Source organism: Mixophyes fleayi, chromosome 2 (assembly GCF_038048845.1).
Source record: "Mixophyes fleayi isolate aMixFle1 chromosome 2, aMixFle1.hap1, whole genome shotgun sequence".
Classification (NCBI taxonomy): domain Eukaryota; kingdom Metazoa; phylum Chordata; class Amphibia; order Anura; family Limnodynastidae; genus Mixophyes; species Mixophyes fleayi.
Window position 1 is genome coordinate 40349677 of NC_134403.1, and position 19429 is coordinate 40369105.

The window sequence follows — 19429 nt, forward strand, 5'->3', positions numbered from 1 at the left end:
ACCATGGTCACTGGTCCTCTTAGAATTGTACACTCCACTCTAGGGCTACCGTACAGTATTGAGTCACACCTGCTGTTATTTAGAGAAGACCAATAGTCGCTGTATTGTGGCCACCTGTGCCCGTCCAGAACATCATTGTGATAGCTCCTTATTACTCGTTGCTTTACTGTGTGTATATAATCTCTCACATCCATCCTAGTTCCAGTGGAATTTGAAGTGTTTTTCTACCACACAAATGGGATTCATTTATGGATTATCCTACCAATGTGTTTTATGGGAAGAAACAGGATTTGATTGCCTCTTTCTCCCGCCCACCCGTTTCTTTGATTCCGGTAGACCAATTGTATCAGAGAGTTAAAGGAAAACTTTACTTATATGGATTTGAATTGTTTAAGTGAGTGATAGTGCATAACACACACTCGGGGTCTATTTTGCAAGTATAACCCTTACCCTATCTGTAATAGAGGTTTACAGTACTTTTAAAGGACATCATGCTGTTAAGCATACTTTTGGTAAACAGTCCTTTTACCATTTTACTGCATTTGTTAATTCTAGTGTCTAGATGGTTACTAATTTTACATTGACCAGGCAAGCATCTACTAATCATGATGAGGTAGCTGCACACTATCACACTATCCGCCCAGCGTGGATCTAGGCTCAGTGGGGGCAGCCATTTGTCGAATTAACCAGTTTTCACACGGAGTTAGTGCCTCCTGCGGCTGCATTGGAATGAAGATTAATGAAGCCAACAAGATGGCTGCCTCAACTGCAGGACATTGGTTCACTGTAATGCATTAAACTGGTGTGTGATTTTAAATATAATGTAGTTCTGATTAAAGTCTTAGTTTCTACCATGTAATTAATTTCACAGCCTTCGTTTTCTCAGCCCAGATGTTGTCCTCGTGTTTCCTCCTTAGTTCTTTGCATTTATCCAAACAACTTGGTTAGTGACCCAGATTCCCCTCTACTTGTTCCCCTCTTAAATGAAACCATCATTGACTAAATGCATATGGTTGCCTTTTAAGTCTGCTTGACCTTTTGTGATTGTAGAGTTCTGTGCTCACAATATAAGGAGGGGCAAATAGATCTGTTTTCCTGGCAGCCGCTGAAAAGAACGAGCGTTGCAAGAAGTAGCACAGATGTCAAACATCTTGTGGTTCTCTTCTGCCAACCAGAAGCCTGGGCTGCAGACTAGCTGGAACGGTTATGACAGTCAGCGATCACATTCCTAGCACTGGTACTGAGAATTGGCCGTCAAATGGCAAGTTAATGGAATGCACGTGAGACCAATTAGCGCGATGATACAGTTGTATAGTTGTTTCCTGCATTCAATTTAAAATTAGTTCAGTCTAAATGATCAAAATTAAAGTTAGACATATCTGTCGACAGAATACTCATGACAAGCAATCGGCGGTATGTATCAAGGTGACACTTTGGCAAAAGTTATCCTATATTGCCGTTGTTCTGCCTGGTATACATCATTACTTGTTACTTTTGATTGATTTGGAATAGTTGGAATTGTAAAACTTGAAGGGAAATTAAAGCACTTCTGTTTTGGTTTATATACAAAGCATCTACCTCCTGTTTTGCAGAATACTTGGCTCTCTGGCACAGAGAAATTCTTTATTAATTTATTCAGCCAGACGTTACTTCCCGTGTGTGAGCTGTGCTGCATTCATCATTAACGATTGATCTCTAGTAATAATGACATCATGGACATTGTAACAAAAGGGAATGGAGTGTAGACAGGAAAGAATAGAACCCTCTTCTCACCACCTAACAGAATGACGGGTACCATGTCCAGGACCACTCTGTCATACTGACTGAGTTAGAATAACCGACTGGAAGCTTTAAAAGGAGGGTGGTGTTTTGAACTCATTGTTCTTCCTCTGTTAACCATGGTTACCTGCACACACGCAGTCATCATTTCTTTGAACAAAAAGGGCTTCACAGGCACGGAACTTCAAGAAGAGAGGTTCAATAGTTGTGAAAAGGGCTTCAGGGTGCCCATGAACGTTCAGCAAGTGCAAGACCGTCTCCTAAAGTTGATTCAGCTGTGGGATCAGGGCACCACCAGTTCAGAGCTTGCTCAGGAATGGCAGCAGGCAGGTGTGAGTGCATCTGCACGCACAGTGAGGCGAAGACTTGGAGGATGGCCTGGTGTTAAGAAGGCCTGCAAAGAAGCCACTTTTTTCCAGGAAAAACATCAGGGACAGACTGATATTCTACTGAGGACTGGGGGTGAAATCATTTTCTCTGATGAATCCCCTTTCAGATTGTTTGGGGCATCTGGAAAAGCGCTTCTCCAGAGATGGAAAGGTGAGCGCTGCCATCAATCCTGTGTCATGCCAACAGTAAAGCATCCTGAGACCATTCATGTGTGTGGTTACTTCTCAGCCAAGGGAGTGGTCTCACTCGCAGTTTTACCTAAGAACAAAGCCAAGAATAAAGAATGGTACCAAAACATCCTCCAAGAGCAACTTCTCCCAACCATCCAAGTTCAGTTTGGTGATGATCAATGCCTTTTCCAGCATGCTGGAGCACCTTGTCATAAGACAAAAGTGATAACTAAGTGGCTCGGGGATCAAAATATTGAATTTTTGGGTCCATGGCCAGGAAACTCCCCAGACGTCAAGAGGCGGGTGGACAAGCAAAAACCCACAAATTCTGACAAACTCCAGGCATTGATTAGGCAAGAATGGGCGTCCATCAGGAAGTATGTGGCCCAGAAGTTGATTGACAGCATGCCAGGGCGAATTGCAGAGGTCTTAAAAAAAAGAAGGGTCAACACTGCAAATATTGACTCTTTGCGTAAACTTAATGTAATTGTCAATAAAAGCCTTTGACACTTATGGAATTTTTGTATTTTTACTTCAGTATACCACAGCAACTTCTGACAAATGTCTAAAAACACTGAAGCAGCAAACTTTGTGAAAACCAATACTTGTGTCATTCTCAAAACTTTTGGCCATGACTGTACTCCGCCCCCTGTTCCTTAGACGCTTCGAAATTCTTCTGCCACCTCTTATAGGGAAATGTATTCTTAGTGTTGCTGGCATTCTTGTGTCGATATTCTATTGTGTAATATACCCTATTCAGTATATGTGTCTGTCTTTTGGGGGCATTGACTCTGTACCTGTCACCCTGCTGCTAGTTTAGGCTTTACAGTAAATACTTCAGTATGGGCAGAGTTCTCTTTTAAGAAATACAGTTTAGGAATTTAATATTCCATTGTCAAGGTGCCATCAGTGTCAATCTGTGTAATGGGATACAGTCCCCGGTTTTTGTTTTTATATTGACAGAGAAATGGAAACATTACAGTAATATACTTTCTCTTCCAGTTTCCACTAACACAACTGCTTTTGTTTTTGTCTCCCATAGGTATAACATAGAACCCAGTCTGTATTCTCCATTTTTCTCCCTTGGTGCCTGCATGGAAGGATTAAATTCACTTTTCAATCAACTTCTTGGCATCTCTTTGTATTCTGAGCAGCCAGAGAAAGGAGAGGTGTGGTCCAAAGACGTCAGGAAGCTGGTAACTCTTCAATTATCTCTGAAAACTATAAAAGTGGTTTCTGTTATTCAGTGAAATCTATTATAGAACTTTCCTAGATATATTTTCAAGTAGTCAGGGAGTGAGAGGGAGAATTATACTGAAGGGTAAAGAGAGACGCCCACTAAAGAGAGCAGGTATACACTGAGGGAAGAGCGTGATATTGGGGTGTAGCATAGTAGGGTGAGATAACCGGGTGGGGGGGACGTACCAGGGCCTAGACCTGCCTGTGTAGTGGGAGGAGCCACCCACCTGATGTAGCAACACCCAATTCTGCACCTATGGAAGGGGCCCAAAGAAGTTACTGTACCGAGCTTAAAAATTCCTTTTGACGGCCATGGCAAGAGGACAGTGCTGTTGTCTATTTGCCTTGCAGTATTTTTTTTCTCTTGTTATTTGGCCTTTAACATTTGGGTATGTCTAATCCTTGGCTGCTTCTAATGCTGTATAATACTGTACTTTCCCTGTTTCATGCTGTGATGCTCTAATGTACATTACTAGTAAATATTTTGGTGCTAAATAACTCCTAAAGACGTTAAGGTCACAGTGTCGCCCTCACACGGAGGCAGCCATTTTGGGGCCCTCGCGAGTCCATTCACGAGGAACTTGTGAGATCACTGAGGAATTTGATTTAATCCGTTTTATAATTAAATAAATGAGAAATGCTTCTTTCTTTACTAGGCCGTTGTACATGAAAATGAAGGCTTATTGGGATATATTTATTGTGATTTCTTTCACCGGCCAGAGAAACCTCCCCAGGTAATGACAATAATAACAACCATTTCTCTGGTGCTGTAATAACGTAACGTGTGTTAAAATGTCTGATCTGCGCAATTACTCCGAAGCTGATGCTGTTTGATGTCATCTAGCTACATATGCAGGATGATTCTCCAGTTTCTATATGTGTTTTTTTTTGTTTTGATTTTTTCCCCTGAAGTTTTTACTTCGCAAATTCTAAATTGTGGGACACTGATGTAAACACAAAATAAAAATGAAATCTCTTGAGATAATATGTGGTTTTTGAATATAGCAACACACTTCATCGAGTTTCAGTAGGGTGTTCCAGTGACAGTCTTGTCTCCACAAAGTGACATATATGGGTCTAAATTTGTTTGCATGATATCTGCAGGTTTTGTTTTAAAAGCCTGTCACAGGTATAAGCAATTTGTCACAAAGTTCAGCGCTGTGGAATTAGTGGCGCTATATAAATTGCTGATGATGGATATTTTTTGTTATTATTATTTGCTTTGCTTTTGTTATTTATATATTTATTTTTATTAGGGGTGCGATCTGTATCTCCCCCTGATGCTAATCATCACACATATGTAGAGACAGTTATCTGAATCCACATTTGCTGGATGTTTGTACAAACTTAAAGTATATATATATATATATATATATATATATATATATATATATATATATATATATATATATATACATACATACATACATTTTTGTGTTGTGTTATTCCTGCAACTTATCAAAACAACAATGCAAAGACGAATGGCTTCCAATGCTCTAAGTTTATACAACTTTGTGGTTTGTTTAGAATTATAATCTATCAATCTTAAGGTCGGTCTATATCTACCTACCCTTTCTATGTAGCTTATTCTTTCTGCAGACAATGCAAAGTTGCCGATCCAATTGCAGATCACAATTGGCCCAATTACACTGTGTGTATAGCCCCAAAACTAGCCTGATTCTTAGTAATTATGCAGTCATTCAGGTTCTTATTGGACATATCCGGGAAAGCTCCGAGAAGATGAGTACACTAACGGGCCCCCATATAGTGTGGATGTGACCCTGCCGCTTGGCCCAAGCTCCAAGTTCTCTTCCCGTTTGGCCATCATTATGTGTGTCCCAATGATGCCATCTCTTGGTACAACCAAGTTCGGTTAAAACTTTTAGGGGTAAATTTATCAAGCTGTGGGTTTGAAAACGTGGAGATGTTGCCTAAAGGAACCAATCAGATTTTGGCTGTCATTTTGTAGAATGTACTGCATGAATAACTAGAATCTGATTGGTTGCTATAGGCAACATTTCCACGTTTTCAAACCTACTGCTTGACAGATCCACACCCAATCACCAATTATGGTCTTCAGTGCTGGACAGAATTTCAGATGTGACAGATGTACAATATTCTGGGACAGCTATGTGTTTGTAAATGATATTAGTAGGTCTTGCACTTAAGGTTCAGTGGTCCTATATTATACTGAGGGTTCTGAAGTTACTATTAGAATTGGGATAGCGCTGTCAGCCACTTGTAGTCGTGGGCATACTGGATACATTTCTTAAAAACAAAGCAAAAAAAAACCAGTTGTGTGAAGTAGTTTTAATCCGTTTGTTCTACAACAGGATTGTCACTTCACAATTCGCGGAGGACGACTTAAAGAAGACGGGCACTATCAACTTCCCGTGGTGGTTCTCATGCTTAATTTCCCGCAGTCCACCAAGAGCTCCCCAACGCTGCTAACCCCTGGTATGGTGGAGAACCTGTTCCACGAAATGGGGCATGCTATGCATTCCATGCTGGGGAGGACACGCTACCAACATGTCACTGGTAAGAGGCATCCATGTTGGATATATACATGCCTGATGTGCATTGTTTTAAACAGTTAGAGGAACAATGATTTGATTCAGAATAGACACACTTACTGTACAAGAAGGCCTCACGGTCTGCAGTTGTGCTGGATGTGTAGCTTGCAGAAGTGCAGGTTAATGTTGTATAAGTGTATTCTGTACTTTACATGCCCTGGGATTGTATAACCCGTCACAGCTGAAATTTAACACCACAGAATACCTGTGCTCAATCATATTTATCACTTACATGCAGAGGTCACCACTTAGTATTATGTGAATACCTAGTATGTGATCACATTTTAATGGCGCTGTGTTAAGAGAGTGATGTGCTGCCCTGTATGGCAAAAACATAGAAAACACATTGCGTACCCTGAGATAAGTAACCTAAAAGCCAACGGACCAAAAGGAAGGTAGAAGGTGTCTGTTTTTTTTTTTTACACTTGCAACAATCATTCCACAGGCTCTGTCTGGGTGGTTAGGTCCACCGGCCTACACAGTATTTACAATAATAATGAAGCTGCAAGTCCGTCTCTACATTGTGTTTAAATACAAACTTAAAATATGATGTTAGAGTTCAGTAGGTTAACAATAAATACAAAGGTTTATTTATCTGTGAGAAACCATTTATTGGGTTGTGCTACAACCACTTGCTTTATTATTATCATCATCATCAGTTATTTATATAGCGCCACTAAATTCGCAGCGCTGTACAGAGAACTTATTCACATCAGTTCCTGCCCCATTGGGGCTTACAGTCTAAATTCCCTAACATACAGAGAGAGACTAAGGTCAATTTGATAGCAGCCAATTAACCTACCAGTATGTTTTTGAAGTGTGTGAGGAAACCGGAGCACCCGGAGGAAACCCACGCAAACACAGGGAGAACATACAAACTCCTCACAGATACGGCCATGGTTGGGAATCAAACTTGTGACCCCAGTGCTGTGAGGCAGAAGTGCTAACCACTAAGCCACCGTGCTCAGACAGGTTAAGGTGTTGATGCCTCTCCCCTCTGTACTTCCTATGCGGAGATATTCCCCTAGTGTAGTGGATTCCAAACTTTTTCAGTTCAAGGCACCCTTAGGGTCTCCAAAAAATTTTTCAAGACACCCCTAAGGCAAAATAATTACCAAGTAGTCCCCCGTCTTGCTTGCCACTGGCCCTGGCCAAGGCACCCCAGGAAGCATAGGCGCACAGTTTGGGAACCACTGTCCTAGTGTATTTGGATACAGGTACAATCACCCTTTATTGGTACTGTTATCAGCTTCAGGGAAAATTGGTACAGTTGAAATTTCTCCAGAGTGCATGGTTTGCCCCAATCAGTTTGCATAGAATAGAGCAGGTGTATGTTTTATGTGTAAAGTAATGCTTGGTAATTCTGTATGATGTAGCCATGCCCTGTCCTGGTAAAATTACTTTGGTAGCTTCGATATTTTTAGGTGTCTCCCCAGGCTCACCTGAGGTCTCCTTACAGGAGTTGTGGAGGTTCACTTTCATACAAGAGCAGGAAAATCTCAGTTTTAACTGTTTAATGTTTCATGCTCAGAAAGCTATCGCTGTCTCATGTACAAGCTCACCTATATTGATAGGAACTGCAAACATCTTAAACAAATTTGGTGATTAGTTCCTCTGCTTCTAATACAGCGGTGTGAACTTAATGTGCTTTTGCATGTGAGTTTGAAGCGGTCTCATGTTGTCCTTATTCTTTGCTTTTTTGTTTTTATTTGTTTTGTGTTCTATGTCCAAACTTGTTTTTGACTGTTGCCAAAAAGGAAACTTAAAAAAAAAAATAACATAATGGGAAGAAAAACTCACACGCAAATGGCTAGATTTTCTAGGAACGTTCCCAATTTATAGTAGTCAAAGGGCACATTGTTTCTCTTAATTTTGGGATTTAGCTTTTCTTTAATGCTCAGTAGTAGGTTATCTCACTTTTTAAAACCATAGACAAAAAGTGTCTTTAGAGTGAAATAAAGCAGAACTTAATGCTGTGTTTTCAAAACAAATATCTCCGTTTCTACTTCTTTGGATAAATCGGGAATACAATGCTTCTGCTATCAGAATCGTAATGCATATACTCCACTTTCTCCTGGTGTCTTTTAACATATATTTTTGTCTACTGTCATCACGAACTGGGTAAAAGTGCCAGTGGTTTATTGGTATTATCGGTTATTTATTTTAGCTTCATCGTAGAAACATTGCACACACCGGACAGCATCCTGCTCTTCTCGGGGTGAGGGGAAATAGGCTGTAGCTCTGAGCTTGTGAGCTGTTACTAATCAAAAACAACATGTTAATGCAAACAAATGTGTTTGAAGCTTACTGCTGTCATGTGTGCATCAAATGTAGTAATAACGTAAAGTATATTTCCTACAACCTAACGCACTCTAAATCTAGAGCAGAAATTGTTTGTTGATGGGACTTTTGTACCCTGTAGCCCATCTTATTTATCCTTGGTTCTTCTCCAGAATAGACGACTGCTTATTCTAAACTTGTTGGTTTAGACTCTCTTCCAACACTCAAACTTTCAAGTGCGCTCTCATAAGCCACCACTTGTCTATAGCCTATCTTACCACCATCTGATACTAGTCCCTCTGAATGTTCTACCAGCTCCAGTCCCGTGTTCCAGTCCTACTAACTCCCATTGTCTCAGTATTGCCCTCTCCCTTTAGATGTCATGAGCAGGGCCCCATGTACCCTCTGACTCATGTCTGCACTTCCTTCGTCAACCTCGTATGTACTTTGTAGGATTGTCTGGCGCTGTAGAGTTGTGTGGCGCCTTGCAAATAAAATATTCCAAAACGAATGGCATTCTGAGCCAGGTATCCACGACATTCTTTCAAACTTTAGTCTGGGACATGTCACAGGTGAGTGTGATTATCGTTAGGTTAATATGCAGGTGCTCCTCTCTAGGTTAACATGCTATCCTAGCCCTCCTGGATGGCTGAGCCTGTGAAACTAATGTTAGATGCATAATCCCCCAAATAAATTGGGCAATTTGCTCACAAATCAAAACCTCATCATGTAGAAAACCACCTCAAAGCAGAAGATCTGGTTTCTACCCAAGAGCTGTTATTATTTTATGCAGCGTGGACAGAGCTCTACTGAACCGTCATCTTCCCCACAAGCAGCACCTGGACTAGGAATTGGGCTCAAAACTTCTCCCCCTTCTAAAAGGGACATTGTGGGCCTGTAAGCCATGAGTAAAGATTTTAAACAATCCTTTGTCTCGGACATCCATAATGCTATAGCGGAAATGAAAAAGAAGTTTGACTCACTGAATAGCCACACTGCAAAGTTGGAACAGGCCTGTAAGCGGTACCGCTATCACACTGTATCGGACCGGGAACTGGACTACTTAGTGAGTTGGAGAGGACCTGAAGGTTAATTTAAGGAACAGAAAAATCGAGAAAGCCATAACATATTGCAGTACATAACGTTCTTTTAGCTAAAGGCCCTGACAAACTTCAAGCATATCTCATGCACTTGTTTCAACACCTTGCTCAGAATCTTTGAAGATACCCAGATACAAATGGATAGAGCCCATAGAGCTCTTTGAAACCAGACACAAGTATTAGACTCTCCCTTATCCTTATTTTGTCCTTACATGCCTTTAAAACCGAGTTCCAGATACAAAGACTTGGCCTCCACTACAAAACCCAAAAGAAACGGTCTCGGAGAAATTGCAAAAGCCTGTGGGGTCAGAGTCTGAAATACATTTGGGGTTCTCCCTTGCGTTTAATTGTAGATGTGGCTGGCAAATTGGTTACCATTAACTTGCCTAGAGAAGAAAGGTCTTTATTGGAAACACTGACCTTACATTTCAATGCTGGGGGCTTTCAAATGCATCACCAGCAGCACTGTTCAAGGAACAACCACCAAAACGTGAGGTAAAGACTCAATAGACGTAGACCCCTGAGCCAGTCTGGTCATTCTACTGCACCAAGCCTTAATGGCCCAGCCTAAGTAAGGTTCTTACTCTGGAGTATAAACTCCTGGACTCTGAACTTGTATTTCTTTCTTGTGCCCTGCCCTAGCTTTGATATGGACACTACATAGTGGCACTAGAACCTTTGCAAGGTTTACCTCTTGGATGTCTACTCCATGGTGACTGGCAGCCTTCCACAGGACCAGTAACACTTATCCGTTTGTGTGCTCCACCTAGTCAGCCCACCATCTGCACGATCTACAATTATAGTACCTACATCAACTTGTATAAATCAGCTTCTAAATACTTCCCTATCCAGGCTCAAAAGCACTTAACAAACACATAAAGGCGCAATGGGCTTTCATGACACTTAGAGATGCAGTAGTCAGACTACCAAAAATTATACGTTTTACTCCGACTCGCATCAGCCACTTTAACACAGGCCAAATTAATAGATCACATTGATGATCTGACCAAACAAATGTGATCACTTGAACAGACCCACAAATCAACACAATCCAACAAAAGTTTATCAAACTCAGGGGGGAAATGATCGCCATCCTAGTGTAAATAACTGAAAGATCCCCATGTTGGCTTAAGCAACGATTTTATGGATAGAGTCAGCAACAAAAAGTGACACTGTGCTTACTCCTAGGGCTAGATTTATTAAACTGCTGGTTTGAAAAAGTAGAGATGTTGCCTATAGCAACCAATCAGATTATAGCTGTCATTTTGTAGAAGCTTCTAAATAAATGATAACTAGAATCTGATTGGTTGTTATAGGCAACATCTCCACTTTTTCAAACCCGCAGTTTAGTAAATATATCCCCTAGACTTAAATCATTCAGAGCCAAGACTATACAAGAGGTACGAGACAAGGTTTACACTACAACTATAGCCAAACACATAAGAGTTTTAAATCATATTATGAATCTCTTTACAGTGTTCACAAAGACAAGTCTGACACCCAAAACCTCATGTTAGAATTTCAACCCTTTTTAACTTCCTGCAAAATACCAACCCTAGATATTTTATTCAGCATCTGAATAGGAGTTTACAGTAGACAAACTCAAAGCTGCCTTAAAATCCTCCATTTCTGTTTAAGGCCTCTGAGTCCAGATGGGTACCCCGTGTCTTCTTACAAAACCCTTTCTTCCCCATTTAACAATGTTGTGTAATAATTTTAAAAAAAGGGAACATTTTCATGCTAACACCTCTCAGGCTAATAATAAAGTCCTCACTAATTATTAGTAATTATCATCCCATTTCCCTTCTGAACCCTGACCTTAAGCTTTTTGCTAAATTGTTGGCCAATAGATTAAACCCATTGCTATCTGGTCTGGGTTGGGTTATCTCGCTATGCCAAGCCTTTGATAACACGAAGACCATTAACCTAACCCATCATGTAGACCAGGGGTGGGCAAACCTGTCCTCAAGGGCCATATCCAGTTCATGTTTGTAGGATTTCTTTAATCATGTACAGCTGAGTTAATCTATTTGGCTGGGTCAGTAATTATCCCACCTGTTTCTACAGACAGAAATCCTAAAAACATGAACTGGATACGGCCCTTGAGGACAGGTTTGCCCACCCCTGATGTAGACCAGTGTTTCCAAAACCCAGTCCACAGGGACACCTAACAGTGCAGGTTTTCCATATCTCCTTGCAGGAGCACAGGTGTATTCATTACTGACTGATACATTGTAACAGATCTACAGGTGGTGCTAATTATTTCACTTGTCACCCAGGAAACCTGCTCTGTTAGGGGTCCGTGAGGACTGGGTTTGGGAAACACTGATGTAGACAAATATAAAACACCTACTTTGGCCCTTGCTTTGGATGCTGAAAAGTCATTTGATAGGATCTCCTGGCCTTTTATGCTGCAATACTTACAACCAGTTGTGTTTCAGAGAGAAAGTAACCGAGTTACAAAGATGTTGTAATACGATCCTTCAACTTCAGTTATGACTAACGCTATCACTTCATGCTCATTCAAATTTGGTAATGGGACAAGACTGAAGGTTGAATTTTTGGTTGCCAAAATAAGGCTGAATCCAGATGTATCAGGAATTAAAGTCCGTTACAAACAATATAAAATGGCATTATTTGTAAATATCTTACGCCTAATCGTAACACGTCCGTTAATCTCCCAACCTTCCTTGTGCCATGAGTTCCCTATGGTCTGCAATCTGGGTTAAAAAAAAATCGAAAGCACTTCTCTTTTATCTCTCGAATCACATTAAAAAAAAAACTTCTGAAGCTCAAATTTTCCTTGGAATTCATTATGACTTGTGACAGATTATATCCGGCATATTTTCCCACATTGTTTAACGAAGTCATTCACGTCTTAGTGATCTGATTTCCTCTTTATATTTCATGGCTCGAGTTCACACCATATAAATGAGTTTACTGCCATGTTTCTTATTTTTATTTTAGACCTGACCAATTAAGATCCCGAATGCACTCCTAATGCTACACAAATCAGCTGCAACAACTGTATATGGAAGGGCAGGAAATCCAGACATAAAATGTTAGTTTTAGCTATTCCTGCAATAGAAGAGGTTTAGGTTGAACCATTATTCCATAAGTACTGCAAAGCCACCCAAATTAGCCAACTTTTGTCTTGGCCTCCTCCCCTAATGTATACAAATGGTTAGACATAAAACACAAAACAAAATCTTATAATGGTGCTAAATGACTGTGACACAACAAACAACTACAATCAATCCATGGTGGGAACGTATCAGTCCCACCCAATAAGGCTAGGTACGCGCAGAAGGTTTTTCAGCCAATTATCGCACCGGTCAGCTGATATACGATTATGCGGTCAGATATCGCATTAGTGTGTGTACTTACACGATGAACCGCAGTCTTTCTAGAGTGCTGATTTATCGTTTAATTTGGTTGGTCGTACTGTTTGATAATCTCGTTCCAATCACCTTCCGATCATGTAGTGTGTATGAATTCACAACCACTTCAGCATATCACTGCAGGGAGCCCGTATGTTTTCATTGTGTACGAAATCCTCTTTTAAGAAGCCAATATGCTGTCAAAAGTCGCTGCCTGGACTGTTGGTCTTCAACAAATCATTTAAAATGTGTCTAAGCGTGTGTAAGCATGAATCACTTGACTGACCGGACCTTCAGTCGCATATACAATTGTTGTAGATATAACACCAGTCGGAAAATTCTCCAGTGTGTACGTAGCCTAACAATGAGAAAAGGCAAGCAGATATGATGAGCACTATCAAACCATTGAAAAAATATTTTGTCAATGTCAAAATACAGTGTGTTCGTTGCTTTAAATCAACAACTATAAGAGTTGTAGTAATACATTATGTTCTTTTCCAAACAATCGAGCACTGGTCTTATGTCCAGTAACCTTTAAATCATTCATTAGTGTAGGGAGCAGTGGAATTACCTGCTGCTTGTAGTAGAGTTCTCCATCATAATGCAGGATTTCTCTGTAGGGTGTCCTTATTGGTAAGGTATAGCAGCCGAAACATACAACTATGAGCAGCATCAAAGCTCAGTTGTATGCGTTCTTGGAAATAAATAAAAGATAATCATTCGGTCCTGTCGGGTTAACTGCACATATTAAATTAATGAAAGCCTTGATGCGTTTCTTAGCTTGAAAGCCGTGATTTCGTCAGAAGTGCAACATTAATACAGACTCAAGGGATATCCCTATTTAAATGCTCATTCATCAATCAAACCTGTCCATTCATTAGTAAACCTCTGTGCATTGGAGTTGATCTTGTAGTCAACCCTTTAAGAAACTTGTATAAGATGACAGCAACACAAATAACTAAATTGCAACATGTTAAAATGTCATCATGCGTATTTTGTAATCATAATATCAAAAAAAGAAAAGAAATGACTGAATTAAATTTAAACTCAACATATTCTGAAAAGTTTCCTTAGAAATGAAAGAAGTGAACTCCTGCTGTTTGACTATAAATTTGCAAGTAATACAATTAGACTGATAGCACTTATAACAAATGGTTTACTTGTTAGCCGTCCACATTTCTTCTCTCATTCAGTTTTTATTTTCCTATTACTTCCAAAAAAAACCTTGGTGCTAAAATATGTTTTAAGGTTTCTTGAAAAGCACAATAGGTTTTCCTGGTAAACAATTACTCAACGAGTCCAGTTTCAGTGTTCAATGATGTTTGCAAATAATACTTTTGGCCTTAATGTGAGGAGTTTGTATGTTCTCCCCGTGTTTCCGTGGGTTTCCTCCGGGTGCTCAGGTTTCCTCCCACACTCCAAAAACATACTGGTAGGTTAATTGGCTGCTAACAAAATTGACACTAGTCTGTGTGTGACGCCAATGCCGTGAGGCAGCAATGCTGACCTCTGTCCTAACATGGGATATGTCTTCATATCACAGTTGGTTTTATGTCGCTCTGGGTTATGATACAAAGCTGCACTCTAGGTTAATTGGCTGCTAACAAATTGACCCTAGTCTGTGTCTGTGTCTGTCTGTCTGTGTGTGTGTATGTTAGGGAATTTAGACTGTAAGCCCCAATGGGGCAAGGACTGATGTGAATGAGTTCTCTGTACAGTGCTGCGGAATTAATGGCGCTATATAAATAAATGGTAATAATAATACTTTTAATTTTTGTCTGAGCGTGGTAATTTTAGAGATGAATATCAACGACCTGTCTACCCACAAGCTCCTATCATTTGATGTTCTGTTCATTGTATTCAACAATTTTTCTGTCTCCAACAATTTAACTTTATGCAGAGCAGACTTAATATAGCTGACGAATTTCCTGTTTCTTGGAAAGGCATTAAACGTAATCTGGAACCGTTCTAAAAAAAACTTTGTGAGATGTGCACTTAAATTTTTAGTTCTTGTCTAAATTGACAATGGGATGTATATAGGCTTGCAGAAGGGGTGTTTGATAGACCAAGCGGGTGACCACGGAGTATGTCAGCGGAGTAGAGGAGATATGGAGTGAGAGAATCTTGATGGCCATGGATGTTAGATGGATTGAGATTGATTCAAGAGATAGGGTACAGGAAGGAGCTGCTTTAAATAACATCTTGTTCGGCCTCCATCTTTATAGGAGCACCTCGGTGTTCCCTGGAATTCACAAACCATTTTATAAGCTTTGCTCAGACTCAGGCATCCCGAGAATCCTCCGTATTTCAGTAATCCTTTCAGTGGCTTAAATTGTCAAACTACAGAAAAGATTCCATTTAACCCATAGGCTGTTTTATCAATATCTGCAAGTACAAGTGCACAGTCGGACCTATAACAGGTTATGTCTAGGTATGTTACACACTTTGAACACCTGTTGAAGCTATGAGTGGAGCTTTTATTTCATTATGTATGGATTTAGTAGTAATTCCCAAATTGCCGCAACTTGATTCACATGAGTCTGTATGGTAACAAGGTTTAGCCTTTGATAACGATGAAATAGAACAGCAAATGCTCTATTAGAAGATTTACATCTGATGGTACATGGTGCCTTCAAGACGCTACCACATCTTTTACTCAACTTCTAAATTATGTTGGAGGCAGTATGCTCAGGTGGCGCATTTAAATTTGTTGGTCATGTCTTAAAATTAAGCAGAAAATGTCAATGATCAACCAACGACTGTTCTGGGGTCATCAGTTCAATTCCCAACCATGGCCTTATCTGTAAAGAGTTTGTATGTTCTCCCCGTTTTGCGTGGGTTTCCACCTGGTGCTCTGGTTTCCTCCCACACGCCAAGAACATACTGGTAGGTTAATTGGCTGCTTTCAAATTGACCTTAGTCTCTCTCTATGTCTGTGTCTGTGTATGTTAGGGAATTTAGAGTGTAAGCTCCAATGGGGCAGGGACTGATGTGAGTGTGTTCACTGTACAGCGCTGCGGAATTAGTGACGTTATAGAAATGGATGATGATGAACCGATCAATTCACATTCAAGTCTTACAGACAAACTCATTGTGCTTGTAAACAATGCAGCCCACTACCAAAGAGTTTTTCATTGGCAAGAGCCGGACCCCATTTTAGTGTTGATGGCGAATGGCATTTGGTTTGTCTCATCCATCGGAATATTCATGTCTCATTCTCTTGTGAAGTTTCTCCCTACCTAGAAACCATGTTACCCCTGAGTCTGGTACAGCCTAGCTGGATGTGTTTTCTCTGACACTCCTTAATGATTGCCTTTTATCCCCTCATCCTCCTTCCTCCATCACCCACGCTAAATTCTGGCGTGTCCCATGTACCAGTGATTAGATTATTTCCTGTGAACAGGGAAGCCGATATTTTCAGATTCATGAGATTTAACTTCAGAACCTCACTTGATTTGTATAAAATGTTTTATCCAGCCGATCCTTACTATTTTAATACCATGTTTATATTGAGATCATCTTCCATATTTCATCTAGGTCTCCCTACTTTTTTTTTCTTTCTTTGCAATACTTTCTACCAATGCTTAAACCAATAAACTGTATATTGTATATGCGGTCAGTTATGTTTGTTTCTTATGTACCTTTGTTATAGTACCACTTAAAGCGCTTGTGTGACCCTTCTCAGTTTTACTCATGTAAATGAATTGTTTCACTTTGAACGATTAGGCGTTTTGCTTTATACATGGAGTGCAAAGTGACTTTAGGACACTAGTCTAAAACTTTTTTTAACTTTATTTAGTTTTTGTATCTTTCTAGTTGCTAGGCAGAGCATGCTGTGAATTGTACTTAATAAACATTTTGGAAGCTGTAATGTTAATATGTGAACACAACCTTTTTTTTTCCCTTCCAATATATGTTTACCTTTAACTAGGTTTGCATGTGCAGACGAACACTCAGGCTCCCAGTCCTTTTCCTTCCCAGTGCAGAATAGTAGTAAGCATCCTGTAATGGTGTATGCAGCTGTTAGTTTTCTCCTAGGTTTGTTTTGTATGCAATACAAAGTCAGCCTGAGTCTATAAACACAGCACAGGCTGCAGATGGGGGCACCACAAACAGTCCGCATGCTGGCTGCAGCTTAGCTTGTTGTCTGTATGCTGCCTGAGGAAGCTGTTATGTAGCACAATGACAATGTCATTCTTTCATGTTGGGCCAGTTTTACAGTATCCTGCTGATGTTTGTAAAGGGTGTGATCAGCTGTGTTCAGCTGTGTTAAGTCTACCTCCTTCCAGCTGTGCAAATATTATCAGATTTTCTGTTTTTACAAATATGTATGAACATGTGATTTCCCCCACTCTGTATTTCCATTTAATACTCTGAAAAAAAAATATTTTCATTGTTCTGTGTTAAGTGGCACCTTTGGTGTAAGCCTTGTGATTTTTATTTTGGTTTTTTTAATACTGCATTTGCAGAATAATAAACAAGACTGTATGACCGTGCACACATTATGCATTGGTAAAATGACGTCGACACATAAGGGGGGGATTCAGTTCACCGTGAGGTCCCGTAGGAGCTCCACACGATGTCACCCTGTGTCCATGTTCAGATTGAAATTTGCACTCATTTGTGGTCACATCTGTAGGAGATTTCTCTGCCGTAATAACCGGTACTGTCCATAACCGCACATTGTGCGTGTCTCCTACGGGACCTTTCAGTGAATTGAAATGCCCCCGTAGAATACAAGACATGGTAGATATTATACCAATTTTGAGAGATGGTTGCTGATATACAATACTGATTGTTTAAATTCCCCCACCTCCTGCTCAATGGAAGCAGTGAGTTTGATGAGACTTCAGCCTATAAAATTCGCTATAGGCTGAACCATTTTGTACCGCAGGATATTGTTGTTGTTTTTCTCTTTTAGTAGATTGTTGGTCTTTATTTCATTATTGCTTCAGCCCACAGAAGGCTTCTTCATACTTGCCTACTTTAAGAGAGGGGTGTGGTGGGAGGGAGGAAGGGGGTGGGACATGGTGAATGGCATAATTTTGGCCCCGCACCGCGACAAATATCGGCATTTTGTCTCGGGACCAAAATGATGCGATTCGCCATGATTCGCGCCAATGAGGCCCTTCGAGGACAGTATGCGGGAGACTTGCCTGCTCTCCTGGGAGACATACCCGGAATTCGGAAATCTCCTGGACATTCCGGGAGAGTATGGGCTTCCTACATTATCTGTGTGAAGTTTGTATGTTGTCTCCGTGTTTGCGTGGGTTTGCTCCCACAGTCCAAAAACACACTGGTAGATTAATTAGCTGCTGACAAAATGATCCCTAGTGTGTCTGTCTGCGTGTGCTACACTTACCAATAGTACTGTATGAGTGCACCACTTCTGGTGGATGATATAAAATAATATACACAGATACAGTAACATTTATGATTATTTCATATATCATAAAGAAGTTCTACCAGTCTTTTTAGGACTTAACCAGTGCGGTACACATTTGTCTAACGTGTGCTACATTTTAGTCTGTAAGCGCCAGTAGGGCAGGGACTGACAAATACTCTCTGTACAACGCTGTGCTATATAAGTAGGTAATGGTAATGATGAAATGATTGTATCTCGCAAAACGCATCAATGATTCCTCGGTCGCATTCCCATGAATGTTGGTTCAGGCCTCAAAATGGCAGCCTCCGCTGTGTTATGTTGGGTACACCTGAAATGTAAATACTCTCCATTCATTCTTATTGAGTGTTTTCCACTCTTTCTGTCTTCTAGGCACCAGATGTGCTACAGATTTTGCCGAAGTCCCTTCTATACTCATGGAATACTTTGCCAGTGATTACCGGGTGGTAAACCAGTTTGCTCGGCATTACCAGACTGGACAGGTAACCATATCTTACTTCTGTTTATTTATATATATTACAGGTATGTGATAGTGCAGTTATTAATCAGCATCGTTCTGTGACCCTACAGGTATATGATTCTCAGGTATGGTTTGTGAATGGCAAGAAACACATGTTGTGCTTGTCCAATCCGTCCGTCATTTATACATAGTCTGAAAACCACTCGCACACTTGTGGGACGTGATTCGTTTTGATAGTGTTGTGAAATGCGTAAATCTTTGAAGGCAAAGTACAAATAGAAATGAGAATCGCCCCAGACAAGCCATTATAGCTACTTTTTGTTTTCTTTAATAAGTGTTAATAGATTTGGCATATGTACATTAATACTGTACCCAGTGAATCATTCATTAAGCACAGTTCATGCAAAGTACAGTAGTTTGCTCTTTCAATATGTTTCCCAATGGATTATACATAGAAAAATGAATTATGAGTTACATTAGTTGGCTTTATAAACATGGTTGCTGAACATCTGTTAGATAGGTGAGGGGATTACATGCTTCTGAATCAAGTAATATATCCCAGCCACAGGCTACAGCACTATGTATGCTGATTGAATTGTGTTAAGCATATGTGTACCGTCTGCCAGCTGCCCCCATGTCTTATATTGGTAACTG

The 19429-nt window shown here is 40.3% G+C and overlaps 1 protein-coding gene across 1 annotated transcript in view; it reads left to right on the top strand.

Moving 5' to 3' along the window:
• The window catches only part of MIPEP (mitochondrial intermediate peptidase), a 93641-nt gene that overhangs the window by 31852 nt on the left and 42360 nt on the right, over positions 1–19429 (top strand). The window contains exons 11-14 of the mRNA XM_075198838.1: positions 3382–3535; positions 4235–4312; positions 5912–6116; positions 18688–18797. Of these exons, the coding sequence (XP_075054939.1) occupies positions 3382–3535; positions 4235–4312; positions 5912–6116; positions 18688–18797 (547 nt within the window). The remainder of the gene's footprint in view (positions 1–3381; positions 3536–4234; positions 4313–5911; positions 6117–18687; positions 18798–19429) is intronic.